Here is a 13,258-nt window from a genome sequence, read left to right as displayed (position 1 = left end):
CAAATATGAAGTTTCCATTAAGGAGCATTTAGCTCCATTTTTACAGTTTAAATATAGATGTATAGATTTTGATTTAAGTCCCAATTCCCAACCTTAATTTTGTTTATAAACATGAACGTATTTTATTGCAATAGATGGGGCTGATTGCATTTTCCCAGATTAGATTTTTTGGAGAATATCACTGAGGTACTTTACTTTTTCCCCCTTTTTTTTTCTTGAAGTTAAAGCTGAGTAATTAAACCTCTCAGTCCTTCTTTTAGCGTAAAGGACAATGAAAAGGGAAATTTGTATTCATTAACAGCTATCGCCCGAGTGCAGAAACTCAACTTTGACATGTAAGACAAAACATTTAAAGATACTTAAAAAAGAGTGAGGGAAGCAATACGAATAAAAAAAGATAAGGATGGTATATTTTAGCTTCACGAGAAAGAATAAATTCATGAAAGCCACTACCACGTGTGATCACGACACAAATCATCCAATCAACGCGACCCCCACAGACCCCGCCCAGGCAATTAGAAAAGGAGCTCTCTAAAGACATTTTTAGAGAGCAGAATGGACAGACAGACACAGAGGGGAATATGAGAGGGGAGAAAGAAAGAAAGAGAAGAGGTAGAGGTAGAGGGCAAGCAGGACAAGTTGAAGGGGAAAATGTGTAAGATGAGGAATAGAGGTAGGGGGGGGGGGAGAAAGAGGTGGGAGCGGGATGTAGATGAAATGCAAATTGAGAAGTTGGAGTAAAAGGGAGATTAGGGAAGGAAAGAATGAGCGGGCCGGAGAGGAGAAGGTGAAGGAGAGACAGAGACGGATGATGAGGGAGGCGGCTGGAGAACAGAGGGGGGAAAAAAAGAAAGTTAAATATGTCTGACAGCTGTTTCATTACGCCGCATAACAGCTGATTAGAACTACTGCTTTCAAAGCCTCTCTCTGTCCGTCCGTCCCTCTCACTCCCTTCTCTCCTTTCCTCCTCCTCCATCTCTCTTTTCTTCTTCACGGTATCCCTCTCCTCCCAGAGTCTTTTCCCCTGCCATCTCATTGGTTGACGGGCCACCTCGTCTCAGCAAATGACAACATGGAATTTTCCAAACGTGGGCGGGAGAGAGAAAAAGCGAGAGAGGGACGGAGAGAATAGAGACCTCTTTCATTCGACTTTTCTTTTTTTTTTAATACTTTCACTTTTTCTTCATAATGACGACTTAAGCCCACTGGATTTTCTATTTCTGACTGTGTGTGTGTGTTTCTCCGTCCATTACGTGACTTACAGCCATTACAGACTGGCAGGTTTAAATGAAATGAAACTCCTCCGCTATTCCCCACACACACACACACACACACACACACACACACACACACACACACACACACACACACACACACACACACACACACACACACACACACACACACACACACACACACACACACACACACACACACACACACACACACACACACACACACGTTTATTAGATCATCTTGTTTAAAGCTTTCAGACAAAACCCTACTGTTCCTGCACACTTTAAGTACTAATCCTTGACCCAATTGTTACCAAAGCTGGAGTCGTACCAAAGACAATTAACTATGGAGGAATTACCACTTAAGAGCTTATTGTTTCAACAATATGTCTTTAAGAAATCACACTCATTTTAAGAAGAGAAGTGCAAATACGCCTTCAGTATGAAATATTAGAATCTAAACGATATAGGATAGGTTTCCTGCTGAGTCTGTCATTAGAACTAATTTAGATTCTTGAAAACAATGTCCACACTTGTCCTCGGGATAAAGTAAAGCTGTGAATGGGCTTTTTAGTGGTGGAAAACTTTTGAGGAATACAATTAAAATGTATATGGAAACAAACAGCTTGATAACTATAGGCTGGAGACCTGGGGAGAACACACAGAACTCATAAAACTTGATTTAAGTATTTGTGACAATTGATTGAGGATTCTCATTCTAACTACACATACCACGGTGTTAAAATATAATTATATAAATTAAAATGATTGTGCAGCATTTATAACATCAAAGTCTGCTTATATGAAGCCTAATTAGCTGCAAGGACTTTCTTTATTGTGAAAGTCTATGACACCACCTTTGACACTCTCCACAGCAAACTAGTTGGTACATCAAAAGGATCACATAAAGACAAAACTAGGCAGTGGTTAATACGTTCTCAGTGGCTTTGCTAATTGTAAAAAGTGACAAAGTATTAGCCGTGGAAGCACATCGACAGCTGCAGGAGCACAGACGCTGCTACTTTTCCAAGAACACAACCCACCCAAACAGGACGACATCGCATTTGATGGGAAAGACTCTGTATGTAGCATGTGTGTTTAATCACCAATGACGGGACATGTGTTAACAAGTCAGGGCGGGTCTAGATTAGATCGGGAGATAATTGCGGGTAACGAGACGGAGCTCTGCCAGTGCAGATTGATGCGGGTTTGCAAAAATGCAGACACTTCCAATTTGCAATATTTTAGCAGCTATCATAAGCTATATATCTGCAAATAAAAACCGCACACATTTACATGATGAAGACGGATATTCACACACGCACATTTCAAATGTAAAAACCTCATGCTGCTGAATGTGATTTTTTAAAGATTAAAGCAAAGTTTTCCAAGTATTGTTAAAGTTAGAAAGCTTCTGCATACAGTAAGGTTACACAAGGGAATACATTTTATATGTGCAAACTGGAAAGAAAAAGTTTCAAAGCAAACACAGCAGCCAAGTGAGAAGTTGTGTGTGAGGCTTAAATGTCAGAGAATTAGCATGTTTTTGTTCTAACCACAATCTACAGCATTTGATTTAACTCATCATCTCCTGATTAAAAGTGCGGTAAAAAGTTAATTGCAACTTTATTTCCTCAGCCGGCTGAATGTCCTGATCGCAGGTGCAAATTGCATCAGACCTCTTCATGTGCTCTGATGTCGTATAAGGTGAAATTGATTAATTTTTAACTCTATGTGCAACATTTCTCTCGGAGATTGAATTTTAAATCACCACCAGTTTTCACTGTATTTCTGTCTTCACCCTGCAATATCTTTAAAAATAACAGCTCCCACCAGGCACTAGTTCCTGCTACAGGTTCCATATTTCACATTGTTTTATTTGAAGTTTTGATATCAATATGAAGTACTGAGAATCAATTTTACAGCCTCTAGTCTCAATAGACTCTCATTACAGTATTAAATCTCCTCTCCCACGCTTCTCTCGCGGGCTCGAGCAAGAAAAGGGCGTTTTAGGTCCCATCTGTGAGCTTCTTCTTCTCTGATTGGCCGACTGTTTTGTGAGTGACGCACAGCGAGGCCAACCGCAGGAAATGGATTGTCTGGTCAGTGAGCTCGAAAATGAGCTGAGCAGATGGTCGGATTCAGACTAAAATGTCCTGGTATTTGAGAATAAATAAACAGGACTCTAATATTAGGATATATTGGATTCTTGACACCAGCTGTAGTGCAGCTTTACTGTCTTGTAGCTAGCTCAGTTGTTGGGTGTTGTGTTGGGTGGCCTGTACGAGGACAGTGACTGTAAAGTTGTGACATCACAAAGTTACAGAAATCCCGACAGCTTGTTTGAACAGTTTCTGAAATGAAACTGTGCGCATTTATCCCTGGAATGAGCTTGATAAATACAATATTTACTGACCTACACGTGGTTTATAAATCAAAGACGACATTGAAATCTCACTTTATATAATATGGACATTTAAACTTTACAAATTGACCATTGGATATGAGGGATTAGTGCAAGATGAATTTATTCGCCATTGAAACACAACGCATGGGTCAGACAGCGCACCTAGTATGCCTGTGCATCTCTGTGCACCTTTACTTACGCACACACACACAGATACGTGCCTGTCTGCCAGGAGCTCTACTCCTCTTCCTCTCTGTTTCAATCCATCACGTCTGTAAAGTTTATAACTCGCGAGACAAGCCTCACTGTTCAAATCACACACACGCCCTCTTTTACAAATCAGCTGCAGATTGTTCAGCCAATAAATAATTCAGTTCAGTTTTCAAATTTACGACCGCATGTACTGATTGTAGCGGATTGTTAACTAAAGCAACGTGTCACTTGGTTTTGGATCAAGCCATAAGGATTAATTACTCTAAACTTTTATGACACACTTTCGTATTCAGCATTCGTGCAGTAATACTGGATCCTAGGTCTTCTAATTTATGCTATTAAAAATGAATTAGACCAGAAAGTAATTTGCAGTCACAAATGTCGGTAACATAAGTTCTGAAAGATATGAATCAATGTACTTTAAAAAAAAAAATACAAAGTACAAAGACCTTGTGCACAATTTATGAGCTCTTCGACTTTCAGACAGACCTTTGCACCAGAGGTAACAAAACGAGAGCTTTCCTGAACTAGTGAGTCTCTGTTCCCCCTCGAAAACATTCCTTCAAATAAACTCCACATGGTCTCACCACAAGATATTTGTGTAGCTTTATTCATTGCAGTTTTGTTTAACTAATTGTGGAAGTGGCTGTAGTTCTACATTGTGGTTGATTTCTGTCAAAATGTTGTGTATTGAGTCAGTTTTTATGAGTTCAGACTGAAAATGAACAAATTCCCGTATTATACTTCATGAAAAACATTAATTGATCGACGTGTATTTGCTTACCTGTACGTCATATGTGCCATTCATCATAACTGCCCTATGCTGTTGAGTGTGTATATCTGGCCTCCCCTTCCCCGACTCTTTGGCTTGGTTCCTCTGCCCTTGTCCTGTCTGTATGTCTGGGAGCAGAAATACAAGGAGGGGTCACAACTTGTGGAAGAAGATAAACAAAAAAAGGTGTGGAGGGGGGGGGTCAGGTTGCTAGAGGCAAAGAAAAATCATAGAACAGCTCTGACATTTGAGAAGGGGAAAAACCTTAAGATCAAAAGCAGTGGTGGCATGATTGTAAAACAAACTTTACACAGTCCAAACAGAACCAAAAACATAACACAGGAATTGATTAGTTACAACAGCTATAACTTTCTTATCGATGATGCAGTCAGATTGAACCGCTGCCTGAGTATGTATATTAATAAATAATGAGGTAATAAGTGGCTCATTTTATTTTAGATCATTTTGCTCAGCTGTGATTTGGTGTAGAAGAATTTTATGCATAAGTTTGTGTGTTGATTAAATGATGATACTAAAGTACTCATCTTATATTAGGAAACACTGGAGTATGTGTTTTAATCCCTGTATATTTGTAAAGTGTGATGATTTTTATTTCTGTATCATTGTGTATATCACAGGCTATGTTTTTGTGTGTGCTCGTCAGTTCGCAGGATTGCAAATATTAACTGCACAGATTTCCATGTAACTTGGTGGAAGGAGGTGTTGTGAATCAGGTAAAGAACCAATCCAGGAATTTAATATTGTGAGACATCATTTTAAAACATTTTGGTGTACTTTGGAGAATAATTCATGGATCTTGATGGGGGAAAAAGCCTCAATCAGTGGTGATTCTTTCATTAACTTTACTTTCTACCAAAAAGCAGCGATGTTTAATATATGAACTTAAACACATGAGAGCTGCAGTTACCTAGAGGTGTGTGTTGAGGGGCCATGTTGTGGAGGGCCAGGATGTGTGTGTCGAGGGCAGCATCCTGCCGTGTGCGGTTGTGCAGACCCAGGTGATACTTCCTAAAGTGCTTCACCAGGTCAGCGGGGTCGTTGCCATAGTAACCGTAACCGCACACGTTGCACTTGAAGTCCTGGAGCTTGGGAGAGGGGCTGGAGGAGAGCGGAGGGGTGTCGGTTGTCGACTCCTCCCCTCCTTCCTGTCTGGGGAGAGGTGGGGAGCGGAGAGCAGAGGAGGTGAGACGCGGTCGCTCCTCTCCCTCTCCTCCACCCCCTTCTCCCCGTCCTCGGGCTCCGACTGGCTCTCGGGTCTGTCAGTCAACGCCGCGTTGCCTTGTTTGGACCTGCCCCCTCCTCCTCCTCCTCCTCCTCTCCTGCCCCCTCTCTCCTCATTAGCGTAGCGATCACCCACTGATGAGGGAGAGACAGATGAGGAAACACACTCACTTTCTCCCTCCTCCTCCTCCTGCTCCTCATCGCCTCTGACCCGCTCGGAGGACTCTGGCTCAGAGGGTCGGTTTATCCGTTCGGCCTCTGCTCCCACTCTCCCCTCTTCCTCTCCCTCCTCCTCCTCTTCTCCTGCTGCTGGCCTCCTCCCCTCTTCTTCCTCCTCCTCCTCACCTCCCACACTCCGGATTGGGGGGTTCTTCTTCCTCACCATCTCTGAAAGCAGAGACAGAAAAGTTGTATTAATGGATTGATGTTGACATGATCTAAAACATGTAAACTCTGCACTGTGTTACAAGAGAGAGGAAAATATTATGCAGATTTTCATAACCATTAAAATCACGACATTAACAGACACAAGGAGTCTGCACGACAGAATATATACTGGGGATATGTGCATACAAATACAATTTTGTTACAATGGTGTATGTGTACAGAAAAGCTTTGATTCAATTTACAAACTTCTTTGAACGCTGAAATCTGTGACGATCTTCAACCGCAAACCTCGTCAAAAGAAAAACGCCCCATAAAATCAGAAACATCTTAGCTGTGAGATATTTGTGTGTGTGTGTGTGCTGCGATCTTCGTTGCATCCTTAAGTGCAATTCTTTTTTCTTTCCATACCAGGGAGTGAATCTTTTTATCGTTATGGAAACCATCCGTGAGAATCTTCAACACATGACCACATCAAAACCCAAACCATATCAGAGAGACTGAGAGGGGTGGTAGACAGAGGGGTGAGGGAGGGAGAGAGAGAGAGAGAGAGAGAGAGAGAGAGAGAGAGAGAGAGAGGAATGGGGGGAGACGAAGGGAGGAGGAGGAGGAGGAGGAGGAGACGGGGAGAATGGCCAACACGCAACCACATCAAACCGCACACCCCATATCAGAAAGATGGATGAGGAGGTGGAAGACTGCAATCCAGTCCCTCCAGCAATTTCCCTCTATCTCGCCCTCTTTTGCATCTCTTTCATGAGCTTTTCTTTCACTCTCTTCGTCCAAATATTCCTTTTCACATCTCTCGCCGTCTCTTGTGCCTCATCTGCATCACCTCCTGTCCTTGGTTTCCTCCCTCTTCTTTATTCTCTGCCTTTCTTTCACATTTCATCTCCCATTTTTCTTTGACCCCCCCCCCGCCACATGTCTCTCTTTCTCTCCCTCAACCTGTCCCTCTCTTCTTTTTTTTTTCCGCCACCACACAATTATATCAGTGTAAAAAATACCTCTAACAAAACAAAAAGGCAGCTTATCAGGGCCTTTGCCTTGTATTTCAGGCATTTTTCCGTCTCCACCGCCCACTTTCACATGTAAGAATAATTGCTGCAATAATTTAAGTAATTCGATCATTAAAATCTTTTTCTTTCTGTCCCTGCCCTCTCCCTCCCTTTGTCGTCCCACCATCCCTCCCGTGCCTCCCTTATAATCACTATACAGAGCCATCAAATAACCAAGCATATGTTTTATGTTAAGCCATAATCTTTCTTTTGTTTGAAAAGAGAACAATTGTGGTCGCTCTGTTCACAACAGTCGTGACAGAGAGATATTGCGTGAGTTTTTGTGTGTGTGTGTGTGTGTGTGTGTGTGTGATGGTGTGCGTGTGTGCGCCGTGCCAGTGTGTGCTTATTTGTGGTTGTTCAGTTCATATTCAGCCGTAAACAAAGTCAACCCATTGACCCATACTCTGCGTTTGTGTGTGTGTGTCTTCAGTCATAAACAGTCACACACAAAGGACGCCTGATAGACGCCAAATTCTGATCACTTTTAGATCAATGCAATATGACGGGAAAGACACTGTGTGGGTGTGTATGTGTAGTGCACGTCTGATGATGCATGTGGATGAGAGATAGCATGTGTGTAGCCCAGTGTGTTAGTGTAAGAAATAAATTTGAACTTAACAGTTAAATCATGACGGATAAAACACACACACACACACACACACACACACACACACACACACACACACACACACACACACACCACACACACACCACACACACACCACACACACCACACACACACACACACACACACACACACACACACTAGAAGGGAATTTAGCTGAAAACAAAATAATCTAATGACCGTAAACACAGAGATCCACATAAACAGGCCAGGACCACATTTTAACAAACCCTGTGATATAATCTAGAGGATCAGGAAGAAAAGAAAAAAGAAAACACAGAGAAAAGGAGGGGGAAATGACCAGAGAGAGAGAGGGAGGGAGAGAGAGAGAGAGAGAGACCAGCTCTCTTTCTTTCTTCAATCCAATTTTTTCTAGTGTTTTACCCTTTTTTTCTCTCTCCCTCTTTTTCTCTACCATACAACTATTAAAATAAAGCAATTTATGTCTGCAAGGGGCCACGCCCAGAACCTGGCACTCACTGTTGTGTGTGTGTGTGCGTACTTGTACATATATCTTTGTGTGGGACAATTTTGAGCCTCCAACCTACAGAATGACGACATTTTGCCAGTCCTTTACTTTCTGACCCACTTTTAATGGGCTTGTTAGAAGGTTTGGAACTTGGTTTAGGGTTAAAACTAAGTTTAGGCATTTAGTTTTTGATGGTTAGGGTGGGGGGCTAGGGAATGCATTATGCCAATGAGTGTCTTCACTAAGATAGAAGTACAAGCGTGTGTGTTGTGTGTGAGGGAGAGAGGGTGAGAGAGGGTGCACAGTGAGCAGACGAAAATCTCATCTGATGTACACCACACCCAGTCAGAATTCATCATTCACTTACACACATATATGTATACGCATGCACACAGACACACACACACACAGTGGAAAACTACAGATCGTTGTGGTAAAGCAATGAAGCTGAGATCCCAACCTAAGAAGCACTGCCCTGAACCCGACTGAGTTTCCATCTGCCCTGTATGATTTTTTCAGTGGCAGCTTAAAAAGTTGATCCAAAATGATGTGAACAAAACTGTGAATGACTTGGATTGAAGTCCATAAAATCAATAGAAGAGTTATCATCAAGAGCTTTTTTCTGTTCTTTACATACGTCAGACACACTTGCATGCTCCAGGATGTGGGCAAGAAAAATATAGGTATGTGTTTCGAGGCTGTACTGTGCGCGTGTGTGTCTGAGCGCGTGTGTCTGAGCGTGTGTGTCTCTGTGTCGCAGCCCAGCCTTTGTCTGCTTCAGGCTGTATACACAGACTGGAACCATTACTATCAGCTACAATAGGTGGCAACCCACCACAACATACGCATAACACTACTGCTACTAGCTACAATTAGCCCCTATACATCACAAAGGCCTCAAAACCACAGCGAGGATAAACGCGACAGTTTAATCACTTCCATCAACTGCAATTAGCCCAACGCCAGTGAAGCTTTTATCTGAAATTGTCAATTATCGCCCAAAGACAACTGCTGAAGGATGGACCAAGAGGAGCATGGTAAGTTTCTGCAGTATGTGGCAGATAACAAGTCATAGACTTTTATCACAGAGGCATTGTGAAACCATGACTCATTGTCACGTGGAGTTTTGCTTATTAATAAAAATCTGACCACAGTGCAAATATTTGGGGATTAGACAATCAAGTCATCATTCAGTCTAAAATATGAAGATAAATAAACTTTAGATTGACATCTTTAAATTGCCTGTTGGCTGTGGCTCTCGCTGGATGATTGGGTCGTCCACTAATCAGAAGGTCAGTGGTTTGACTCCAGGCTCCTGCAGTCTGCACGTCAAATTGAAAGAAAAAAAAAACTAGTAGTAACTTTTTCTGATTCAGATATTCAGTTTCTCACTTACAGAGAAACATAGATATCCCACTCAACTATTTTACCCACTGTATTATTATAAAGTCACTGTGATGGATGTGTTGATGCCGATACCGAAATACACATCCACATATTTCTGCCGGCTTCAGATATCTGCGCTCCCCACCCCGTGGGACAGCTGCAGTTGGCATCTCCAGCTTTCATAAACAAAGGATTAATGTGCAACATATGAAGAAATAATGCTAAAGGCAAGGTCTTGTTACACAGAGATCTCTCTGTAGCTTGTTTTTTTTTCTGTCTTTCGATCTGCGTCATTATGTCTCTTCATATTATCCTCGTAGTCTTTGTACCAACATTTCCTGCTCTTCATCATCTGTCCTTACTTTTTCGTTAGTTGCCATCCTTCTGTCTCTGATTCCCTGCATCGAGTTTTTGAAAACAGTTTGGGAAGATTTATCATGAGGGGCAGGGTCCAAATATTAACTTGTTGGTGTATCTGCCAATGGCTGGTGAACTGAAAGAAATCACAGGCCAAAATACTTTTCATGAGTCAGAGTTTGGATCCCGAGGTTTGCTGTGGGGGCAATGTGACCACGGGAGAGATTAAGAGGAGTACTAAATCATAGATTAATTCAATTAAAATATCTTCATTAATATACTTTACGCAATAATTTCATATATGACACTAAACATTTAAAGCAAAGGACAACCGAGGCTTGAATCTTGGAAAATAAGGTCAGTCTGGGACCCATTCAGACTTGACGTTTTTGGGTAATCTCATTTTCCTCTTCCCTTTCCTCTCCAACTCTCCTCACATCCTCTCCTTCTTCCCATCTGTCCATCCCTGATCTGATCTTCCAGCTGTAATCCATGTTCCCTTGTCATGGAGATGCACATAGATGGACAAATGTACGAGGCCCATATTCAGAGTCACATGTTAAGTGTGTAGATAACTGACCTGAGCCCTTCGGAATCAGATTGAACAGACACACTGCGCTCGGACACCAACTTTTGACATGATACCCGGGATCGGTCACATTGACTGGCCTACCCCTTATTGTTTAACATTACACATGTCTGTAATCATGAAAAACAAGCAATAACCATGCACATCAGGGACAGGTTATCATGGTGCCGCTTGCATTAACTGCATCGGTTTTGGGTTGGGTTAGGAACACAAAATAAGGAATGCCTGTTGGTTTTCCCTCTGTCGCACAGTAAATGAAAGCAAAGGGAGCCCGGATCAGAGTTGAGTAAACCCAACTTGGACCTAAAAGAGACAAGGTTTGTCTATACGCCCTCCACCCAAACTAAAATGCCGGCCTGGGCGATTCACCAAGACATCAGATTAGATAATTGATTGGTTAGATTGATTTTTCCCCAGTGGCAGGTTGCCACTGAGCGATGTTACCAGCGGAAACCCTGATAAAATACTGGCAATGTGCCGCCACATACTCTCTGACGCTCTTAGTGGTTAGCACTTAGGCTAGGTTTAGTTAGTGGTGCCAAAAATTACATCATCATGTCTCTTGTGTCAAGCTGTAAGCGATGGTGGACAGCGAGAGTCAATCAGCTTAACTGGTTTGTGGTGTAGTGATGAAAGTTTGTCCTGACGTAGGCCTATTTCCCCAACCCGCCAATCACGACGTCATCTTTTTATTCGCCAACCTATACATTTACGTGCAAAGTAGGTGCTAATTCTGGAGTGAGTACCCTTGATTAATATAAACAACCTAGCAATGACTATAAGACAGTGGGATATGAATGAAGGAGGACAGTTTGGATTGGAGGAGAGTTTTAGACGGGGAGAGACCATAATTTTCTTTATTTAAAATGAAAAGGGAGATTGTCTGGGAAATGGTAGACAGAGGAAAAGAATAAGAGAGGGAGTGCAGCAGGAAAGGAAAAAGCAAAAGGGAAGGTGCAGATAAGCTCCACATACTAATATGCATTCCCAAAAAGAGGATGACTTGTATGTGATTTACTTTGAACACTTTCCCAAATGTCTACAGAGAGTTTAAGTTTGAAAATGGAAAACAGGAGAAAACTGTGTGTATATAAAACATGATTATTTGCAACAACTACAAGTTACTGTAGGAAAACAAGAACAACTTCCTGTTCTTTCAATCTTTTTAACGGATTGCTGAACATTTTTAGTCAAAGCTATCAAACACTCAAGATGGTTTTGTACGTCAGGTCAGATGATAAGTACTATGTAAAATCGCAGAAACTATATTTGAGAAGATATTTGACATATACCTTGACTTTTTTTAGTTTGGTCCATGTCCCATTCACTAACATTGAGGAGGCAGGGTCTATGACCTATGACCAGCCAGCTACCAGGAGGCTCTCTATGGTGTGGACGTGTGGTGGGAGCAGCCAAAGACTACTGTGTCGAGTCTGAATGAGACGGAAGGATTGTCCAGTCAAACTCTAACATTACCTTATTTTCTCTCATCTGCTTAAAAGTGGTGAATGTACAGCTTCACAGTCTGTTGGCATAGTTAGAATGTGTTAGCTCATCAGGACAACTTGGCTTGTTTAGATATAAGCAGAATTTTGTCGCCATAAACGTCTGCCAAACCCTGTTCAAAAATCTGGCAGTTCAATAAAGCAGTGCTGGATAATTTAAATGAAAGAAAAAGTACACAACACATTGAGTATTCACCTTGAACAGCCAAATCCAATTTGTCTATTCAACCATACAGTGATAACCTTTCTCAAATCATTGTTTCTTTAAGCAGCTGCTAGAAATCAGGAACACGTCACTTTCTCTCTGTGAAAAAAAAAAGGACCTGGCAGACACCGGCTCTTGTTTGTGGCAAATGTTAAAGCTTTCATGATCATGGCTGTGCCGTATCACTCAGCAGTCATTTATTTATGTGCAAATGTCACAGATCGTTACTTCTTAGAAGGCCACCGATGCACAAAATGGCAGTCGCGATGAAACGGCTCGTGGCTTTAGGGTTACGTGTCAGTGAGTGGAAGCAGCTGAAGAAAATATTAACGAAAGTGTGCACGTGAGGCTTTTTTTAGTGCCCGCACAGACAAAACAGATCAGTCCGTGAAACCGAGCCTATTTGGGGCGGCAGGATAATAATCAAAATCAGCCGCAGGTGCACGGCTGGAGCGCCGCATGGGAGCGCGGGTGCGTCTGGCCACTTCCAGAAACAAGGGGGGGAGGATTTTTTTTGGGAAGGTTGGGGGGGGGGGGGGGGTCAGCAACAGCTTGGAATTGATTTTGCAGGGGCAGGAGTCTAATTGAAGTTAGAGTCGAGAGAGAAGCAGAAGGAGGGAGGGAAAGGGAGGTGGTCAACATAAAACCACTGTGAGACTGAGTCCACCTGCCATTTTAAGACTAAAAGCTTTCAGTTGCCAGAAAGGCCCCTAATCAATACCAGAACTCTTACACACACACACACTAGCCCAGAGTGTAGAACTCATTTGTAATGGGGTAACAGCATGCAAAATATGTCATCTTAAAT

The 13,258-nt window shown here is 42.2% G+C and overlaps 1 protein-coding gene across 1 annotated transcript in view; it reads right to left on the bottom strand.

The window, feature by feature from the left end:
- trps1 (trichorhinophalangeal syndrome I) overlaps window positions 1–13,258 on the bottom strand; it is a 107,433-nt gene that overhangs the window by 51,021 nt on the left and 43,154 nt on the right. The window contains 3 exon segments of the mRNA XM_034599751.1: window positions 4,640–4,755; window positions 5,556–5,817; window positions 5,820–6,256. Coding sequence (XP_034455642.1) covers window positions 4,640–4,755; window positions 5,556–5,817; window positions 5,820–6,256 — 815 coding nt within the window.

The sequence above is a fragment of the Hippoglossus hippoglossus genome, chromosome 11 (genome assembly GCF_009819705.1).
Source record: "Hippoglossus hippoglossus isolate fHipHip1 chromosome 11, fHipHip1.pri, whole genome shotgun sequence".
Lineage (NCBI taxonomy): Eukaryota > Metazoa > Chordata > Actinopteri > Pleuronectiformes > Pleuronectidae > Hippoglossus > Hippoglossus hippoglossus.
The sequence above is the reverse complement of the archived record's forward strand: the minus strand, read 5'-3'. Positions and strand labels throughout refer to the sequence as shown.